This window comes from Dromiciops gliroides, chromosome 6, assembly GCF_019393635.1.
Source record: "Dromiciops gliroides isolate mDroGli1 chromosome 6, mDroGli1.pri, whole genome shotgun sequence".
NCBI lineage: Eukaryota > Metazoa > Chordata > Mammalia > Microbiotheria > Microbiotheriidae > Dromiciops > Dromiciops gliroides.
Window position 1 is genome coordinate 132,371,575 of NC_057866.1, and position 22,309 is coordinate 132,393,883.

At 35.2% G+C, this 22,309-nt stretch overlaps 1 protein-coding gene across 16 annotated transcripts in view; it reads left to right on the top strand.

Moving 5' to 3' along the window:
* The window catches only part of ADGRL3 (adhesion G protein-coupled receptor L3), a 971,834-nt gene that overhangs the window by 448,818 nt on the left and 500,707 nt on the right, over nucleotides 1–22,309 (top strand). For all 16 annotated transcript variants that reach the window (XM_043972867.1, XM_043972872.1, XM_043972873.1 and 13 more), the window contains exon 4: nucleotides 1,342–1,555. In XM_043972867.1, coding sequence (XP_043828802.1) covers nucleotides 1,342–1,555 — 214 coding nt within the window. The remainder of the gene's footprint in view (nucleotides 1–1,341; nucleotides 1,556–22,309) is intronic.

Genomic DNA, 22,309 nt, shown 5'->3' on the forward strand with positions numbered 1-22,309 from the left:
TAAATATGATTTTATATATTATAAAATATCATGCAAATTTGTATTTCTTTTGCCTCCTCCCTCACCCTTACCTTTAGTGTTAGTTGGTCTAACTAGTCTGGTGTATGTATACACCTTTGTAGGTAGATGAAAGGTAGTATATAAAATAATAGCTTGAGAGGATGGTGGGTTTAATAAAGATTGTTGAAAAATGAATGAGACATGAGAATATTTGAAGGAAAAAGGGAAGAATCATTAGAAGGATGAGATCAAAGGTTAAAAAAGGGAGATGTTTGAGATAGAAATCTGTTGGTGAACACAGGATGTGATGGGATCAAGGATGCAAGTAGGCATATTAGTACTGATAAGAAGCCTATCTCATACATTATTAAAGACTTTGTAAAACTTAAAGTATTATAAAAATGTTAGCTATCATTATAGAAGAATAGTAGAGTGGAAGATGATATCAAGAGATGAAAAGATGAAAAGGAAGCCGATGGTGAATGGTCTCGATATTTTCAGTAAAGTAAGAGGCAAAGTCCTCAGATAAAATAGTGAGATAGTAGGAGTTGTGGGAAGCTTGAGGAGAGAAATTGTACATAATTGCTAAGGAGAATGAGACAGAGAATTCATTAGAGAAAAGATTTTTAAAAAAGATTTCCTTGCTTTAGTGAAGACCTTATTGAGAATATATAAAAATAAATTTGTAGTGTACCCAGTCAGTATAGTTTGTGACTTCTAGTTGTTTCTAGAAACACTTGATTAGTAATAAAGGAGGTGGGTGGTGGGAATAATTGAAAAACAATGATGACAACAACAACAGTGGCTTAATCCATCACTTTAGGGTCATATAGTGGTAGAAATGCATAAATAGGAGGCACCGAAAACCATGAGGTAAGTCACAGCAGTCGAAATATGGCCCTGACTAATGAAACAAAGACAACCCATATACACAGACAGCGATTAAATTGATAAAACAAACACAACAATCCTTCAAGCTTAATAAATAGACTACATTTTTGGGGGAGTGGGGCAGGGCAATGAGGGTTAAGTGACTTGCCCAGCATCACACAGTTAGTAAGTGTCATATGTCTGAGGTCAGATTTGAACTCAGGTCCTCCCGAATCCAGGGCTGGTTCTTTATCCACTGAGCCACCTAGCTGCCCCCAAATAGACTACATTTTAATATAAATGTATTTGGACTCAATGAAAGTAGAGTTCATATTAAGATGCTACTTTCCCATAAGGTTAAGACTTTACTTTAAACTTCTCATGTATGTTTTTTCTGTTGCTTTGAGGGAAAGGAAAGCTGTCTCTTTGTCCTTTTAGTTAATAAAATGACTTCCCCTCTTCTTTCTCTAGCTTTCAGTCGTGCCCCAATTCCAATGGCTGTGGTCCGAAGGGAACTATCCTGTGAAAGCTACCCAATAGAACTTCGATGTCCTGGAACAGATGTTATCATGATTGAAAGTGCCAACTATGGTAGGACTGATGATAAAATCTGTGACTCTGATCCTGCTCAGATGGAGAATATCCGGTGTTATCTACCAGATGCCTATAAGATTATGTCTCAAAGGTATGGTACTTAAAATTCTTCTCTTGGGGGATTAAAAAAAATTATCATGTATACCAGCAATTCACTGACAATACAGAATAGCTAGTGATTTTGCATAAAAGGCTGTTGAAAAAGAAGAGAATACATTTTACTTTTTTTTCCCTACCAATCCTCAAAAATACAAAGTTTATTTTCTGAGAGGGAAAATATAGGAATATCTAAATCTTTGATCATTTAGATGAATTCTTCTACACCTTGGAAAAACATGCATATATATAATTTGAATATTGCATTTGCTGTTTTACCTAGTATGTTAAATTAGTTGATTTGTACTTCTATATATTTAAGGAGTTCAAAAATATTCCCTTATCACCATGTTATAGATTTGTTATACTATTTATACTTGTGTTAACAAAGAACATCTTAAATTCTTGTAATTGAAATTATTATTTTTATAGCTTATTTTGCTTCATTCTTATTTCTTAACTGACCTTGGCAAATATAGGGTACTTGGTTCTAGAGTACTGATCCACTCACACTCAAAACATTCACTTACTATATGTCATAGTTTCTGACCCCTGACAGAAAGTAAATTCTACTTGATTAATTAAAGTTTAGCCAATGTGTATAATGCAGTTAAAACTCAATTTATCTACACTTTTAATTTTTTACATGTAGCAGCTCTAGTCAAGAACTTAATTGTTTTTATATTCCTTACAACAAAATGTACAAAAAAGAATATTAGAATCATATTTCTCCCCTTTTAGTCTTACTAATTCTAATTCAGACTCCCTGATCTTTACTCTGTTTTGTCTTTTATGATTCATAATTATCGAATATTTGATTATTAGCTGAGTAATAAGATCAATTCTGCAGATAGGTTTAATGACTTTAAATCAATATAAAAAATAGAAATTATGATGGACCAGATTCTTGGTGATAAAACGAAAATGTTTATTAGGCAGAAATGACTTTTCTGGGTTAATTCTACAACTCAGGTCTGCCTTGTTTTTTATTATTCTGACAACTGAAGGCCAATATTAATGCTATTGAGTAAAGGGAAATTTTAAGTTATTTTTTAATATGTTATTTGATATTGTTTCCTTCTGTATTCTTTTCTTCCTCTTTTTTGCCTCTTGTCTCCTACATATTTAACTTAATTGAAACTGTGACAAGGTTCTCTGGGCTTAGTCCTGTAATAATTGTAGCCATTCCATTGTGGCTAGATACTGTAATGGTTGCTCAGCAGTGGTTTCCATAGCTAATGAGGAATGTGAATCCAGAATGATATTTATTCTCAGTGTTCTAAGTTAAGCATTTCAGCATAACTTCATTTTTTTTCCTTCTGGGTTTCTTTTTTGTTGTTGTTATTGTTGTTCATTTTTTCCTCTGTGCATATGTGTGCATGTGTGAGTGCATGCATGTGTGTGTCAGGGGGAGTCAGGAGAAATGTACAAGTGCCATCAGTATTGCAAATAGGTTGGTACTTAGGATGAGTACTTTTCTTTTTAAGTAGCTACAAAATTATATATGCTAGTCCTTTGGCATTATTTTTTGATTGTCAGTGGAATTATTTTAATTTGCTTGCTGAGTTACTCAATGACTTCAAATATAAACTCTTGCTCCAAGGCCTGTTAGAAAAAATAAAACTATAATGGACTCTCTGGAACGATTGCAGGCATGTTTGATCTGTTCACAGACAGCAAGTCTGCATATTATAATCTTTTATGCCTCCCTGATAACCTCTCTAAAGACAAAAACTGTTTTGATCCTTCTTTGTCTCCCCAGGGCTTAGCCTACACATAATAAGTGCTTAATAAATGCTTGTTGATTCATTGATTCTTCAAGTGTACTATAGGGGTTACAGTGAGATGGTGCTGTCTTTTTGAGGGCTACAGTGAAGAATTTTCTGATGAAACTGGTCATTCATAAGAGAATGGTAGAAAAATGGTGCTGCATCACTGCATATCCAAATTGAACACTGTTGACCTTATTGAAGAAGAAATGTTACTTGGGTCCTGTAAACCTTTAGGAAGGCAAGAACCACCTTAATCAAACCTACTTTTTAATCTGTCTGGGAAAGACTGAGAAAATGAGCATGCTTAATAGAGTTTAAGACAGCATAGTTCTAAAATATGCTTAACTTTTGAAGCAACAAGTAAAAGATTTTTTAATAAAATATATTACCAGGAATCGCTGCTATTTCATTCTTTTAATCTTTAAAAACAGATTATATTTGGGTATGAACATTTTTAAATCTAATGAAATCAAGACAGTTATCATAAATCACAACATAAATACTAACAAAAATGCCCCCAAATACCCATGAAATATTGAGAGTGGCCTCAAATCATAATCGAGCTGGAAGGAACTTTAGATATCATATACTTCAATTTCTTTAGTTTTTTTGTTTTGTTTTGCAGATTAGAAATATTAGAATGAAGAGGTAAAGTCATTTGCTCTGTGTCACAAAGAATAAGAAATGTTAGAGCCACCTCCAACTTGAAATCCTGTGTTCTCTCCACTACTCTGACATTTCTCTGGCTTATTACTTTTCTTTAAGTTATCATTGATATGGAAAGTAACATATAATATGTGACAGGCACTGTGCTAAGGACCTCTTTTTTATAAATATTATTTCATTTGATCCTCAGAATTATCCTTCGAGGTAGGTGCTATTATTACCCTAATTTTACACTTGAGAAAACTGAGGCAGAGGTGAATTGATTGCCCCAGGGTTATACAGTTAGTAAGTGTCTAGGGACAGATATGAACTCAAGTCTTGCTGTCTCCAGGTCCAACACTTTATCTACTGTGCCACCAGCTGCAAACAAAAGACATGTAGATAATCAAAACAGTGAAAAAGTATATCTACTTGGTGGCATGTACATGATTGGTGAAGCAGCATGCATAGTGGATAGTTAGTAAAACCAGGAAGACATAGGCTCATTCTTGCCTCTAAAGGATATGTGTTTTGTGGCTGTGGGCAAATCACTTAAACTTTTTGATACTCTGGGCAACCTTTTAAGACTAAGTGGCTAAGAAAGTAATTGCCTATATTGACAGAAAGAAATCCTTCCCCTAGGAATTCTCTATTCCAATTAAATCAGTCTCTGTCCTTATCCCGGTGAAAATGTATACACTTCTAAGTATAGCACTTAAAGGGTCAGAGAAGCCCCAGAGTTAAGATAATCTATGGGTCTTCATCCATATAACACCCGAGCTCCTAAATCCCTTCTAAAGTATGTATTTTCTCTTTGGTCAGTCAAAGAGTACATTTAGTCAAAAGCAAAAGTATTTACTGACTAACATAGTTAGAAAAGTAGCATGAATACATTCCTCCCATAAATGTCAGTCATGTTTGCCCATAAATATGTAGACGATCAGCAAGAATAATCACATATATTATAGCCACAACATGTGCATCAAGAATCATACAGGTTGGGACCATGTCTGCCCAGGGCTCATAGAAGTGCAACGTCTTATGTTGATAGAAGACATCAGACCAAGTTCTACTGAATGAGACTTCACCTCATCCAGTTTCAAGGGAATATGTTAGTGTCACCCTACTGCTGCTGTCTGTTCTCATGATGACTATAGGACGTGTAGTCTCTAATTGTGTTTACTCTTTGCTACTAGCTTCTGGACTTTATCTCTTCAGAGCCACGTGCCAGCCATCTTTGACCCAGTAGTACATTGGCTAGAAAACTTTGCCGGGATATAGGAATGGGACAGGCCTTTAGTCACAGCTACCATATTCAAGTAACAGAAGCCAAGCAGTGTGTGCCTGAGAGAAGATGAAGTCTTTTCTTTTTGACTCTTTATTCTGGGAAGAGATCATGGTCCTCTTTTTTAAAAAGGTTTTGCTGTTCCCCAAATCCTCTCTGGCTTAGTATATAATTGAATTTGAGCAAGAACAAAAGGTAATTTGAGGAAGTAAGGCTGAGTTTTCCACCCACATAACCTTTATAGCTAGATTGATTATCAATAACTCTCAGCAGCAGAATGCCTTTGCTGTTATATTTTAACTTCCCTCAAAAAAATCTCCCTTTCTATCTTTTAAAAAAATTGTGCCTATTTTACTGGATGAATTAGAATGATTAACAAATTCCTACCTTTCATGGTTTGTTTTTATTCCATGTACCTGTGCAACTTTATCATGCCAAATATTCATGTTTCCCAGTTCACCAACTTCAATACTTCCAATGATCTTTACCTTACTCCATCTTCATCACACTGGGAGTACCATTCTCTTGATTTTATCATTACCTAAAAGCATCCCAATTCTGTAACCCATAATTCTGAAATATTTCAGATCATTCTTCCACTCCTTCCATATTTTCCACATCTTGAATTTTCCAGGTCAGTATTTCTGTTCCAGTTTTATTTGGCTCCCCTCCAGAGCTTGACCCTTTCATTTAACCATTGCCTTTTTACTCTATGCCTTACTCTTGAATTCCTTGCTGTATTGCTATTTCATGACTCATTTCTTTCCAGATTTCAACTCTTCCTTTTCTGTTTATTCACAATGCTGTTGAACACCACTGCAGGAGGTCATATAACCTTGGAGACTGAGTCCACTACAGATTTATTTTATGTAACATCACCTGGATGCTATTCTTCCCTCATTGATTCTTTTTTTGAGTTCCTCAGAAGCTCTTCTAAACATTCTTTTCTAAGCTCAATCTAACTCTACAACTCCTTTCACCTCAGCAGATGACCTTCCATAATAATTTTTTTTTTTTGGTGAGGCAATTGGGGTTAAGTGACTTGCCCAGGGTCACACAGCTAGTAAGTGGTAAGTGTCTGAGGCCAGATTTGAACTCAGGTACTCCTGACTCCAGGGCCCATGCTCTTTCCACTGTGCCACCTAGCTGCCCCTTTCCTATTGCTTTTAAACATACTGAGATCAGCCTCACCTTTGTAAAAGAAAACAAAATAAATTAAAAGAAACAAAAACATCATTTGACCCTTCCAATCTGCTCAAGATATTGTTATATATTTTCAAAGCCAACTTTTAGATAAAGCTATCTATACTCACTGCCTCAACTTTTTTTTTCCTCTCCAAATCAGTCATTCCTCAACTCTTTGTAATCTGGCTTCTGTCAATACCAAGTTATTGAAATTGTTTTCTTCCAGGTCACAGCAAATATATATGTGCTGCAAAATTAAATGACTTTTTCTCATTCCATCTCCTCCTTTGGGATATATTCCCATGCTGGAGATTCTCTCTTTCAAGGGTTTTGGGATACTACTCTTTCTACCTATTTGATCATCCCTTCAATTAACAACAAATATTTATTAAGAGCCTACTACAATTTAGACATTGGTCCCTCTCTTCTTTAAGGAGTTTTCCTTCAACTGAGAGGATACAGTAAAACATGTTTATAGATCAGTTAATTCAGGCTATCTACAAAACAAATGCAAAACAGTTTCAGAAGGAGCAGTATGTAATCAGCATGGACCCAATCTGTTAATGACTTTCAGTGCCAAACAGAGGGGTGTGTATATTTAATATTGAGCCAGTAAGGAGTGACTAAAGATTCTTGAGAAGGACAATGACATGGTGAGTTCTCTGCTTTAGGAATATCACTTTGGCAGCTGGGGAATTGATGGAAGGGATAAGGCTTAGATTGGAAGCTGATAGCTTAATTCGTTGTTGTTATTGTTTGTCCTTCATTCTGGAAGAGCACCATGAGGGTGATGTCATGACTTGAACTGGATTGTATTTAAATGAGGGAGGGCTGTGCAAGATCACCAACCTTACTCTCCTCTCCAGAGTTATCTGGATTCAGTGGCAAGATATAAATCAGGATGACTGGAGATGGCCCTGGAGGTTTAAGGCAACTGGGGATAAATGACTTTCCCAGAGTCACAGAGCTAGTCAGTGTCTTAGGTGAGATATGAACTTAGGTTCTCCTGAATCCAGGGCCAGTGCTTTATCTACTCCACCACCTAGCTGCCACTAGCTTAATTAGTAAACAAGTGATGAAGATCAATAGAGAGCCCATAGAGTATTAATTGAGGCAAGAAGATAAGTATAAGAAATATTGAGGAGGAGTATTGTCAAAACTTGGCAACTGATTGAATAAAGGGATAATTTGTGAGAGTAAAAAAGTTGAGGTTATATACCCAAGTGACTAAAAGAATAGTGGTACGCTCAACAGAAATAAGTATTAAAAAGAGAGTTGGATTTAGAGAAAAAGTTAATAAATTCCTTTTTGAATTCTTTTGAATCCTTTGCAAATCATTCTTCATGTTCTACTCCCTGTGGGTAGGTATACTCAAAGGCTCTATGCTATTCTTTTTTTATATATTTCTCTCCTGATGGTTTTATCAGTTTCAATAAGTTCAACTGTCATATCTATGGAAATGACTCCACAATCTAGCCCTTATTACTCTCTTAATGCTTCAGCTCTGCATCTCCACCTGCTTGCTAGTTATCTACATTAGGATGTTCCCATAGATAGCTCGAATTCAATATGTGTAAGACTCTTGTCACATGCTACACAGCATTTCATTATCTAATCACTTAATTATTTCCTGTTTTCCTTTTCTTCCTGTCTAGACCATAAACTGTAAAAGGATGGGAAATGTTTTTTGCTTTTTTTTAAAAAAGAAAAGAAGTTCTACTACAACAGTGATTAAATAAATGAAAAAGAAAGTATTTATTAAATACTTGTTGCATGCCAAGTACCTTGCTAAATGCTAGAGATGTTGTTGTTTTTGTTTGTCCTTCTTTCTTGAAGAGGACCATGGCATGGGGAGGTGATGTCGTGACTTGCAGTGAATTGGATTTAAGTGAGGGAAGGCTGTGCAAAGTCACCAGCCTCTGTCTTCTGGAACCATTTGGGGCCAGTGACAAGATATACGTTAGGATGATTGGAAATGGCCCCAGATATTTAAGGCAATTGGGGTTACGTGACTTATCCAGGGTTACACAGGTAGTAAGCATCTGAGGTGATATTTGAACTCAGGTCCTCCCAACTTCAGGGCTAGTACACTATCCACTGCACCACTTAGCTGCCCCATGTACTTAAATCAGAATTGCCAGAGATACAAAATAGACATAGGGAAACTTCCTTTGTCTCAAGGAGTTCACACTCAAATTTCAGAAAGAAAACATAAAAGAAAGTTTAGCAGCAGGACAGATAGCAAGTTCCAGGACTCATTGGGTTAGATCTGGAGATATGTCTATACTGTTTGTATGACAGTGCCAAATGCCTGGAGGATAAAAAGACAGGTCAGCGGGTGCCCCAAAAATATTGATTGAAAAACACTTTATTAAGCTATTCTCTTGCTTTTTAAAATATTATTAAATCTATCCTTTTTATAATTTCTATTTGACTCCAGTACAGGCAGGTTTTTATGTGACATAACTATTCATTAAATTAAAATAACATGATTAATAGAGAAACTATGAAAGCTGTAACTTAATATGTTAATTTCAGGCTAGGGTAAATTCTATAGGAGAACTTCCAAAGTGGCAACACATAATGCAGAGAACTAAAATGTCAGTGATTTAAATTAGACAACCTATGACACTATTTCTTAAAAGTTGGTCCATCTTTAGATCATCATGACTGCTGCCAGAACTACTTTTTATACTTTTTTATCAGTGGAACGCCATCCTTTGTCAGTTTTTAAAAAATCATTGACATTTACTGTATAAACCTAGACAGCTTAATGGCATCTCACTTTACAGAGGGTAGCAAAACCATAGGTCCTCTTTCTTTGATACCATACCATTAATTGCAAGGCATTTGAAATATCATTTTTTTTTTGTGAGGCAATTGGGGTTAAGTGACTTGCCCAGGGTCACACAGCTAGTAAGTGTTAAGTGTCTGAGGCCGGATTCGAACTCAGGTACTCCTGACTCCAGGGCCGGTGCTCTATCCACTGTGCCACCTAGCCGCCCCTCATTTGTTTAAAAGATGAGTAAACTGAGACTCAAAAACATGCAATGGATTTCCCAAGATAATATGAGCTATCGTGGAAACTCAACAAATATCCCATAATGATTGAAGCCTAATCTATTTAGGTTTGATATAAATAGAAAGTGTCTTGGACTTTGATAAAAATAATTTGGATTCAAATACAGGCTCAAAAAAAAAAACCCAAAACAAAACAAACAAACAAAAAAAGGGGCAGCTAGATGGCACAGCGGTTAAAGCACTGGCCCTGAATTCAGGAGTACCTGAGTTCGAATCTGGCCTTACTAGCTATGTGACCCTGGGCAAGTCACTTAACCCCCATTGCCTACAAAAAACAAACAAACAAACAAAACCAAATACAGGTTCCATCACTTACTAGTTGCTAGTGACTTCTTCCCAACTCATTGCCATTGTATAGATTATTATCCATGCCTGGAATGTATTCTCTTCTCACATTTTCCTTCTAAAATCCCTATCTTCAATTAAGCTTTACCTTGTGTGCTAACACTGTGAACGCCTTTGCTGATCCTTCTGATGAATGGTGTTATCAGTCACAACAAATTATGTCCATTTCTTGTAACCGCTTGTCCCTTTTCCCCTAGTGGAATGTTTCTTGAGAGCAGGGAATACTTTTCCTTTTGCCTCTGTACATTACTTTCTCAAGTAAACAAATAATAGTTTTTGTTAAGTTGGATTAGCCTCAGTTTTCCTATCTATAAAATGATAAGAATTCTTGTACTACCAAATTCGAAACGGTATTTTGGGGGATGTACTTTGTAAACAGTTTGAGTATTGTGGAAATTGTTTATGTAAACTTTTAATAAATGATTCAAGCACCACCAGTGTCTTATTTAATCGATTTCTTCCCCAAGATCCCAGCACAGTGGGTACACAAAGTAGTCATTTAAAAAATTCCTGAATTGAATATAAATGAAAACACAATAAATGCTGGGGCAATGGGCAAGCCAACACAAGTATGGAAACCATTGCCCTTGACACAAGAAAAAGCAGCCAACTGCCCATTCCATCAATGCCCTCAAGCTCACTATTTATAGCAACCATACTTTGATTAACCTCTTTTGAGAAACCTGCAACTTCCCCTTGCATATTGACTCAATAAATATGGGTTTATATGGATTGAAATCTAGCCTTTTCAGTGACCATAAGACTGATATGTAGGATAGAGGCAAGGGCCACAGTTTGGCTCCACTTCCGGACAAAGGAACATAGAAGAACTTGTATATTAGATGACAGATGGATAAGCAACCATAACCCTCAGTTATTCAGTTGCTGCTGATAGTGTTTCCCCAGACTGTTTGTATTTTAGGACAGTGCCATGATTTGGGCCCTGTTTGCCCACAGATCTCTGTCATTATAACCTACCATAGTGTTTGGATTGTCCACCATTAGGGAACCTCCGATAAGTTAAAGTTTTATCTCTGGAAAGCCCTTGTTTAAATTATCATCTTTATTGTCACCATCAACTTTCTCATATTCATCATCTCTTTCAAAAATATTTCAGATTTATTCAATTAATATTTTAAAAGCAAATGCTCAACTGCTACAACACTAGAATTATTCCTAACATAAATTGTCATTCTTTCTTGTCAATATTATCTCAAACTACCGTGCCAATGTCATTAAAATAGTGATATTACACGATGAATATGTGTGTACATATAGTCAAAATCTAATTACACAATCATAAAAAACAATAAGACTATTATTTCATTATTCCTATAAAATGCAAATTTAATCTTTTCTCAATTAAAAGAAGGGATCAACATAGTAAAAAAGCAAAAGAAATATTAACCTTTATGTATATGTGTGAATATACATGTATATGTATATGTGTATGTATGTGTATATAAATATGTATATATGTATAAATACATATATATAAAATATCCTTTCATTCCATGTGGTGTCTTACTCCAACGATGTGATCAACATGTGTTTCCTCCATATATATTCCATATAAGGCATTACCATGAATACTTTTCGTACCTATTAACTCATTGTACCTCATTATTATTGTAGCTAGAGTGCATGATCAGATTAAGTTTCATCTGAGAGTAGAACAGAAGGAATGGATGCACAGATGCATTTTAATGAGGGAGGGATTTGGAAAAGGTCTGACGTACAGAATAACTGTAATATGACACTGCAGTGTTGGGCCCCTGGGCAACAGGGGAAAGCATGAAGCTACTGTAAGTCTGCTGTTGGGACAGAGCACAAAGAAAAAGGGGAACAAGGGCTGCTGCAGATACACTTTACTCATTTTACAAGTTTACATGCCTGGCCCAGATTCTGAAGCCATGTCCTTGGCCTTTCAGAATAACCATATCCATTGACTATACCTAGTACTGCTGGCATTCTATATTGGATCAAATGCTAACTATCCTTATTCTACAATAAACATCCAGAGCCAATTTCCCCCACTAAAACGAATGTTTCTTGCTTCTGGTATTCTTCTGCTTCAGTCCTTAAGACATATTATCTGGTATTGCAAGATGACTAGTATTACTCCTGAATGGGTAAAAACAAAAACAAAAACTCATCACGATCTTAGAAAATAGAGAGAAAAGTTCTTATGATGACACCAATAACAACATTTCAGAGGGATCTTTACATTTATCTTTTATTATTTTAAGTTGTACCATATGCCATATTCAGTCCAGAATAAAAACAACTTTTCCAGTTTCTTCAAATTGCTGGTAGAATGGGGGTCTGGCACATGGGCACAGTACCTTAGATGGCATCTACATGATGAAAATGGTAGGAAAGATCTGCTCATGTGCCAGACTCCAGTTACCCTTCTATTTGTGGATTAAACAAATACATTCAATTTTTAAAAAAATAAAGGATATTTGGAACTTCTTTGGAGTTTGCATGTATATTTTTAAAAGAATGCATATATAATTATTTCTGTAATTATAGCTATTAAAATGTTGCTTTTGGGGGGGAGAGGAGGGTGAGCTTGCTTTTATGCTAAGATACAAATGCATATATTGACCTGTGGCACTTGAAGAGGAAAACTTTTCAATGGATATTTAAAATAAAGAACTTTAAATACATTTTAGAAACTTTGTATTTGAAGGATAATTAGATCTCTTTGTCTACTTTTTTTCCTCCGGTTGCCATCACTCTCTGCCGATGTTAAAGCAGCAGATGCTCATTTAAAAACAAAAACAAAACCTAGAATTCATCCATCACATCTGTTCTATTTGAATTATGGGATGTATGTGTGTGTGTGTGTGTGTGTGTGTGTATGTATGGTGTGAAGTTTCTTAATCTGAAATTTTTATGTAATGTGAAGATGACCCTGGATTCTTGATGTCATCACTAATGGAGAGTAAGTACTGGCAAATCTTTGCAAACCAGGAAGGCATTAGCATTAGGGTAGCATTCAGAAAAGATTGTGTCTGTTGTCTGAGGATCAAATAACAGTAGAAACTCCTCAACAAAAGCTTAGGCATAGAAACTCCTAAAGTTTGATCTACTAGGACCTAGGACACAGAGGGGGAGTTTGTTTTGTGCTCTAGTAAATGAAACAATGGATCTATCCAGGTACCTGAAAGAATGAAGGAGGGAGGAAAGGAGAGGGAAAACTCTGTGTGTGTGTGTGTGTGTGTGTGTGTGTGTGTGTGTGTGTGTGTGTGTGTGTGTATACATGTATAAATGAACAGATGTTAAAAGCCAGCAAACTGTCTGGGTTCCAGTTCCAACTCTGTCATTGTGTGATCTCTGGCAAATAATCTCTCTTGGCCTTATCATTTTTAAGACAATGGGATTTCTAAGACCCTTTCTAGCTCAAAAGCTTTCTTTATGTATGACTCAGTTGCACACACACACCCAAGGGAGTTGGGAGCTAGTTGTATATCTCATACTTTCTCCCCCTTTGGCTTTTTAGGAACTAGGTTAGATTTTATTGCAAGTCTTTTGACAGTAGCACAATTGCCGTTTCAGATAGGGAGTCACATAAGGAGATGGTGCAAACACAAAGAGTTTCTCACCTTTTCTGAAAAGTTGTCCCTCAGTTTATATAGTAGCACTGCAGGGGATTTTGCAGCTTATGAAACATCTCAGGGATTTCTCTTTTATTCAGTACCGAGAAAGCAAGAACCTTTTCAGTGATGGGTAAAATGAAAATCCCCATCACAGGTTCATAAGTATCCATAGTTGGGGAAATGTTCTGTGATATTTATTTAACTCTCCAGGAATACCACTATCAAGCAAACACTCTGATTGATTCCTTTGGTAGATAGTGGCAGTATATTGTGCTAGGTATATCTTTTGCATTTAATGTAGGCATGGTATAAAGACTAGTTCTCATATTTTTACCTTCAGCCATGGAGTATGCAATAATAAGCAGCATATCCAAATATCATGCATAAGAAGACATAGCATTTCCAAGTCAACTGTTAGTCTGCTTTAAAAATTAAGAGCAAAGCTAGACATTCCCAAAGAGGCTAAGACTATTGTGAGCCAGAACCTAAAACTGAATTCTTCACATGCCTTTCCTTTGCCTATCAAACTAAACCTTTTCTTCTACCGCCTTCCCTCAGAGGAAATCTTTTGGATGAGAGCCTACAAGGATTGCTCTCTAACACCCCTTGCTAAGATACTCCATCATTCTAATTGCTATGCAAAGTATGCATCATAGTAGTCAGAGTAGGTAATTCTGCCTTAGAAAATTTACTAGCTGATGCAGATCATCTAAAGTTGTGTTCTGCTAACTAAAGTGGAAAGCTGATGAGAATTATGTTGCTCAAACTCTCAGGATCTTTCTGAAAATTAACCCTTTAATATATATTATTTTACCCTCTTCCTTTTTTCCTCTCCAGAGTGTTGGGGTTTTATGTTTCTTCTTTTTTGTCTGTATCTGTGTCTATGTCTATGTGTTTTTATGTAACCTAATGCCCCTTTTGTTTCAAAAGCATATGGGCTTTATTTACTAATGAATTTTCTTCAAAGTAAGTTTTTGCCCTGGAGGTAATATAAATGAGATTAATAACCATTAAGAGCCTTCTTTGGTATGCTGTTCAATATTTAACAACCATCTCTGGGTTGGGAGCTAGAGTGAAATATGTATAACACATTCAAGTTTAATCTGCATTATTAACATTTTGTTGACTACTTTCTTAAGTTTAGACAATCAACAACACAATAAATAAAGACCTGATTTGTAGTGTTTTCTGAGATATAAATACTCGTGTTAAAATTTGAATAGTCAACTGAGCTAGTAAAAGCCAGTTCTAGCAATCCACTCATCTACTTCCATGTAAAGATGACCATGTTATTCTTAGGAATTGGCTATTATAAAATAATGTTTTAATCTCAAGATTCATAATATAAAATTAACCTTAAGGGCTTTTTTCTAGAACCCTCCTCAGATAGTTCACTGGCAAGCTTCTTGTGAACACTTTTTCTATTTGTCTGTTTTGTTCTCATTGTTATCCAACTTAAAAGATTTGGTTCACAATTTTATTAGAGGACACAAAAGGTGGAGGATCATGTTCTCAATTCTGAACATTATGTCATCACTCTCAAATGAATAGACCAAGAACAATATTGAATCAAAAGGCTTTTATCTATATTTAATTATTAATTAGATCAGATTTATTCCTAACATTTTTCTTATGCTATGTGCCCACTAAGAGAGCTAGAGAAATGCATTTGATTTGGGCTTTATACTCTTATTTGTTTTTGAAAAGTATATTAGGGGAAAGAGTGTCAAAGAGGATCATAGATTCATATATTTAGAGCTAAAAGGACCATTAGAGGTTATCTTCATCCAGTTCCATCATTTTATAGTTACCAACATTTAGGATCAAAGAAATTAAATAACTTGTCCAAGGTCATACAAGTGAGTGATTGATGCAGGATTTGAACACAGGTTCTATCAATACAGATATAGTACTTTTTTCCACAGTCTCCCAGCCAAGGGTAGATGGCTAAATGAAAATGCACGTCAGAGACAGTAGATGTGTTCAGGCCTAATTTTAATTATGTTTTCTCTTTCAAGGGGAACAAACCTTGCACTGTAAAGAATGTAACACAAATAACTAAGAGTGAGTTGATACTCAACATAACTAGGGAAATATTAGTAGTATGTCTAGTTGACCTTGGTGAAGTTAATTCACTGGATTCCAATAGACTACATCCTAGGCTACTGAAAGAACCAGTGGGTCACTTAACCACAGTTTTTGATAATTTAACAGTTGTAGAAAATGGATGAGGGATCATGGCACCAGAGAAGGGCAAGAGCAGCCCAATTTTAAAAGCACCAGGTGACTGAAGAGGAAGAGAGTGCTGGTATTGGTAAACAAAATGAATTCTGGAAATTATAAGCAAAATAAGCTTCATTTGGAATGTTGGCACAAGTCTAGAACATATGATTAAAAATAGAATATATTATTAAAAGGAATAGGGTTTGTGGGCCAGGACATTGGTATAACGGGGGAATGTGTTATCACCTCCCCTCTATCACATATATACTTCCAAAATAATGACTAACATTCTTGCCAGAAAATAAAATGCAATGCAGATCTGGGACAATTGAAGTTTACTTTGCTCCTAAACAGATTAACCCTAGACTCAGCTATAAGTCTTTTGGGCAGATGGAGTATAAAGTAGCTTTTGAGACTTGAGAAAGGTGTTGGTATTTCCCAAGAACCCAGGGAACTTCCTTGCTGCCTGCTTTTTAACTTTTTTTGCTGGCAACATTTATATATTTTTATCCTTTCCACTACTTTTAAATCTTCTTGAAAATAGCACCTGAGGTTTTATGGAATGCTTTTTTTTAAAAGGATGGTGTGTTTAAATCCTCTGACACTGAGTGGCCCATTGTACCTGATGAACAATACCAAGCCTGAGAATTGTTAATGGATATCTAGAAAATGAAGTAATAATTGCAAAATAACAAAAACAAAACAAAACAAAAAAGCCGAACATGACTTCCTCAGGAACAGTTTTTGCTAGACTAACTTAATTCCCTTGTTTGAAAGAGTTACTGGGCTGACATCAGGAGAATGTTATAGATATAGTTTACTATATATGAAGCAAAGCATTTGACAAAATCTTTTGTGCTATTTGTGTGGAAAAGATGGAGATGTTGAGTAGTGGGAGGATTCAAAAACGTTTGAGTGACTAATCCCTAAGGCTAGTCATTCATTTGATATCAGTTTGAAAGAAATTATATAGCAGATGAATCTCAGCTTGGTTTTATTCTCTATACTTTCTATAAGTGATTTAGATAAAAACATAAATGGAACACTTTTCAAATTTGCAAATGACACAATGATGAAGTAATATCTAACACTGTATAACAAAATCAAGATAGAGAAAAAGAATTGATGTTAGAAGATTGGGCTGAGTCTAATCAGATAAAATCTACTCAAACTAGATGAATCTGTGATTGCTGATACAAGTAACAGCCTATCCAAGCCTGCCTATCCTGTAGGATCATTACCCAGGTTTTCCAAAAAGTTCCTTATGGGGTAGGGCCATACAGTGTACATGAGACCTTATTTGTTTTCTTCCTGTGTTGTGAGGATAGTTTATGCTAGCCATCTGCCCATTTTGTCTTGTTTTGTGATCAATTCATCTTCTCTTCCTTTTATATAATTCTTTCTATACAAATTTAAAAGGATTAAATGGCAAGCCTTATTAGAGGCAACATGGTGAAATTGTTAAGAGAGCTGGTAAACAGTTTTATTTTTCTTTCTGACACATAGAGGCTGGGCGGCCCTTGGCAAGTTGCTTAAACTTAGTGTGGTCTGGATAATTGTCAAAGATTATAAGCTGCAGAACAGTCAAAGGAATTCCCTCACATGGATTTCCCCAGGTTTATGAAATCATAAGGTCAGAGCAGAGAGAGGAGGGAGAGAGGAAGAGAAGGGAGGGAGGAAGGGGGAGAAGGAGAAAAGAGGGAAAGCCAGAGAGAGTTAGAGCTAGAGCGAGAGTGAGAGTGAGTGAGTGAGTGAGAGAGAGAGAGAGACAGAGAGAGAGAGAGAGAGAGAAAGAGAGAGAGAAGAAATAAGAGAAAGTCTTACTCTTGTATTCTAAAATGGACCTGCCATTTTATCAATTTCAAAAAATATACAATATAGGGATACATGATGAGAACAGTGTTTTTCTTAAAAACCTCTGGGATGTCAAGTTTGACAACAAGCTCAATTTGAGTCATCAGCATCATGTAGTAGGCAAAAAAAAGGTTTGTGCTTCTTAAAAATGGAGATAATAGTCCTGCTATAAACTCTGCTGGTAAATTCTGGATGATGATGATGATGATGATGAAGAAGAAGAAGAATATGATAGCTAACATTTATATAATGTTTTAAGGTTTCCAAAGTACTTTACATATATTATTTCATTTGATTTTCTCAACAACTCTGTATAGTAGGTATGCTTACTATATTTTATAGATGAGGAACAGGCTGAGACAGGTCAAGTGGCTTTCCCTGAATAATATAATTTGTAACTAACTGAAGCAGTATTTGACCTTAGATTTTCTTGACTTCAAGAATACTACTTTTTCTACTATGACACCTTACTGCAACTGGAATAACATGTTCTGGGTACTAAATTTTAGGAGGTGCATTGACAAGCATTCAGAGGAAGAAAACCAGGAAGAAGAAACCGAGGTTATGGCCTTTGATGATTAATTGAAGGAAGTAGATATGTTTAGCTTGGGGAAAAGAATTGGCATGCAAAGGGAGAGAGGAGCTACATTTGAGAGTTTTCTGTAAATATTTGAAGAGCTTAAATATTGAAGAGAAATTGAATTGCTCTGCTTGGTCCCAGAGGGTAGAACAAGGTGCAATGGGTTAATACAAACTTACATGTTTGATGTAAGGTCTATACTTCCTAACAATCATCTAAAAATCTAGTGGACTACTTGTAGAGGTAAGACATTTGCTGGGAATCTTCCGACAAATGTTGGGTGTTACCTCATTGAGTATTTTGTAGAAGGAATTATTTTTCCAGTTAGTCTCGGAGGTCCCTTTCAGCTCATAGATTCTATGACTTGACCTCTCTATACTTCACTTTCCCCATCAATGTTCTGTAGTGAGAGTTAATAAAAATGAAGCATAATTAAAGTCTGCACAGATTTCTTTGGGAAACAGGAAGAAGTCCTAAATAATGAGAAAAGTCCTTTGACATTTCTTGAGGTCCCAGAGTAAAGCAAGTAAAGAAGGCAACAAAAATTCTTAACAGTAAATAGAGTCTAATCCTGTTTTACACATATAACATGGGTTAGTTATAGCTGTTGATTAGTCCATTAATGAGGTCAAGGTTATGGAGTTGATCCACCTATAGGCTAATTGGCTTATCACAGAGGAATCAATACTTTCCATAGCCACAGGCTGATATTTTTCAGCTCTTTTTCAACTGTGTACTTTTTGTAGAAAAGTTACTGACAGTATAAATGGTTGGTGAAGTATAAATACATCATTACTCCTAAGAAAACAACTCAAAGAGCATGCATTCCTGATCTTGGGTTAACATCTTTACAAAAGAAAGACCAAACTATTGGTAGAAATTTATTATATTACTTAAACTTGGATTTATGTTTTAATAAAATCATCTGGGCAAAGAGAGATGAAGCACTTTGACGATGAATTAGTGAAAGATAAATATGGGGATAGAGTAGAACACCCTATAATCATTTTCCTAAACATTAGAAACTTAATGGGAAAAGGGAAATTTTTGAAGGAACACTTCCGTAAAGGTTGACTTGTGGCTGATAATACAAAATAGCCCTCAAAATCATGTGCCATTTGTAGGTACAAAAAGATTTGGAACAGATGTTGTTTGAAGTGTTAGCTTGGATAAAAAACAATTAAATGTCAAGAGTTAGAAATATTTTGCATGAATAACTTGAGAACCTAGAAAGTGGAATGGTTGAGAGTACTACTTCCAACAGAAAAAATTAGTTAGATCATTCCACTTGTACATAAAAAAATCACATGGTATGTATTGGGTAATGTTTTCCTACTAGGGTTTCAGACAGCAAAACAATAATAGGAGAAGGTTTTCAGTGCAATAGTTTACATTATTAATATACTTAGAACATAGCTAGAATGCTTTATTCTAAAATAGGTCATTGATAATAATTATAAAGTTTTCTTGACAATGAAGCAGCTAATGACTAAACCTGTAATTTCATTGGATAGGAAACTATTCAATGAAGAAATTCGTTCCCTAATCTCCAGCTTTGTCATATTTTAATTGGAAAATATCTAATAGATCTTATTGGTCAGGTCTAGGCAGTTAAAAGCCGAGGCCCTCTAGAAACTAGAGAGACAAAGTATAGCAAGAGCTCTAGCCATGAGAAATCTGTGGGAACCAGGTCCTAAATCAGGTCCTAAACCTCTCAAAGAATGTTTTTTGGCCTTGGTTGTTTTTTGTTGTTGTTGTTTGTTTTGTTTTGGTTTGGTTTGGTTTATGGTTAACTGTTCCTTAGACTGCTTCCATAGGCAGGACCTGGACATGCAGACATATTGGAAGAAGGGTCTTCAAATAATTAAAGGTAAAAAGAAAGCCACTTGTAGGCCCTGACATATATATATATATATATATATACACACACACACACACACACACACACATATGTATATATATATGTATGTGTGTATGTAAATGCTTATATATGCATATATATGTAAATATATACATATATTTTTTTTACTAAAAATTTAAAACATAACTCTAGAGGGTCCATTATACTGATGAAGAAAGAATGTAAGTGTAGATCTATTAGTGATCTTATAGATTGTTTGAAATAAAAATGCAAACATAAAGTTAATATTTGGTTTTTCAAGCCAAAAAGTGGCCAGTAGGGATAATTATTGTGGGAAGAGTGGCTCTCATTTCATCTTGAGTTTCACACAACTGCCTTAGAGAGGTTAAGTCATTTGTCCAGAGTCAGGCATGCTCTGTCATAAGGAAAGCTGGAATCCAGGTTTCTGTCTCCAAGACCTGATCTCTTTCCACTAAAACATGTTAACTTTCTTAGTATTTAAAATATTTTTTAACTCCCCTTAGATCCATATACAAATTGCCTTTATATGTTTCCATTTTTTTTTAATCTGGGTGAAACAAGAATTCATATGCCGAAATTATCTGTCTGTCCATCTGTCTATCTATCATCTATCTATCTATCTATCTATCTATCTATCTATCTATCTATCTATCTATCTATCTACCTGTCAATATGTCTGTTGTCTGTCCTTCCATGCATCTGTCTCTCTATCCATTCTATGTGTGTATATTTGTATATGCATTCATGTGGATTATTTGAGTTTTGGGGGATAGCCTTAATAAGAAGCTTATTTTTAAAATAAATGCTGATTAATGGAAAATACACTAAACTAGCAAATCAGGACACTTGGTGTCTAGATGTGGCTCTGCCACTAACTAGGCATGGGATGGAATATAAGCTTCTTAATTTCTTCATGACAGGAATTTTCCATTTTGACTTTGTATCCCTAGTAACTGGAACACTACAAATGCCTAAGAAAGGCTTCTCACTTGATTGTGTGAGCCTTCGGCAGTCCATTTAGGCATTAGTAAAGCGAAGCCTTTGGACTACATGATCTGTAGGGTGCCTGTCAGCAATAAAAAGCCATGATTTTGCTAAATGTATTTTTCAGAGTATAAATTCTATCAGTTGTGGACTTGTATCTTTACAAAGATTTGCCAAAATAGCAACTTAAATGTATGTACCTTGCATGTAGGCTTATTGTTTTGTTTTGTTTTTTTTTTTTCTAATCCGTAGTGATTCAGACTGTACCTTATCAAATGGAGTCTTTGAAAGGAAAATTGTGTAGTCACAGTCAATTTAATCACAAAACAAAATACAGACCTTTTGGTTCTTCTTTTACTTCTAGTTTGAAATTAGGGGTTTTGCCCTATACATAAATTAATCATATCCCCATTCTCTTATTAGACCCACTTATAAGTCAAAGTGTTTATATAGGATATGGTATAATTAATGAGAGGGCAGATTTCTACTTTTGTCCTGAGTGGCTTCAGTGAAGGAACCAAAAGTGCATAATCTATTTAGTATCATTGTGAGCATAAAATTGGCTTGTGTTGACTTCTATGAAGCATCAAGTTCATCTCAGAACAAAATTAGTAGTGTTCTCCACTCTGAATAGTAATACAAGAAGCTAAAGAAATGTGTCTATTTTCACTGTATTTTCCAAAAAATCAAATTCTGTGAAAATCACTTCCTTTTTTCTTCAGAAATGTTAATACAAATTCAAAGAACAGTACTTAAAAAAAACCCAAGCAGCATTTTTCTAAAGATCATGTAAAACTCCATTTATACTCTTTGTGCTTTTTAATATATGCTTTTAATTTGTTGCTTAAAGTAAAATTGAAAACATTTTTGAACTTGTGATTACTGCTAAATACAGTGCAATTAATTTTTCTGTTACAAATGAATCACACCATTTACTACACAGTATGTAACAATGACTCACTTAGTTAATGTATGTTAACAAATAAGAGATATTGGTCCTGTGTAGAAATTCTAGCAATTATTTTAATAGAACATCTGGGATGGTTTAAGTATACTTTTAAAGTGTAATTTTTGTATAAGGAAAAGGAAGAATTAAGTGATGGTGAAACTTTTCTTGCTGTGATTCACTTTTCTAGGACAAAAGACATTTGACTATCAGTTGATCATTCAGCTAACACAATGTAGTGTCTATAGTTTTTCAGTTTATTACTGCATTGCTAATACAGTAGAAGTTTTATTATATAATCACTAGTCTTTTAGTTCTCAGGATTATTCAGATCTTAGTTTGATGTTAGACTCTGGAAGTAG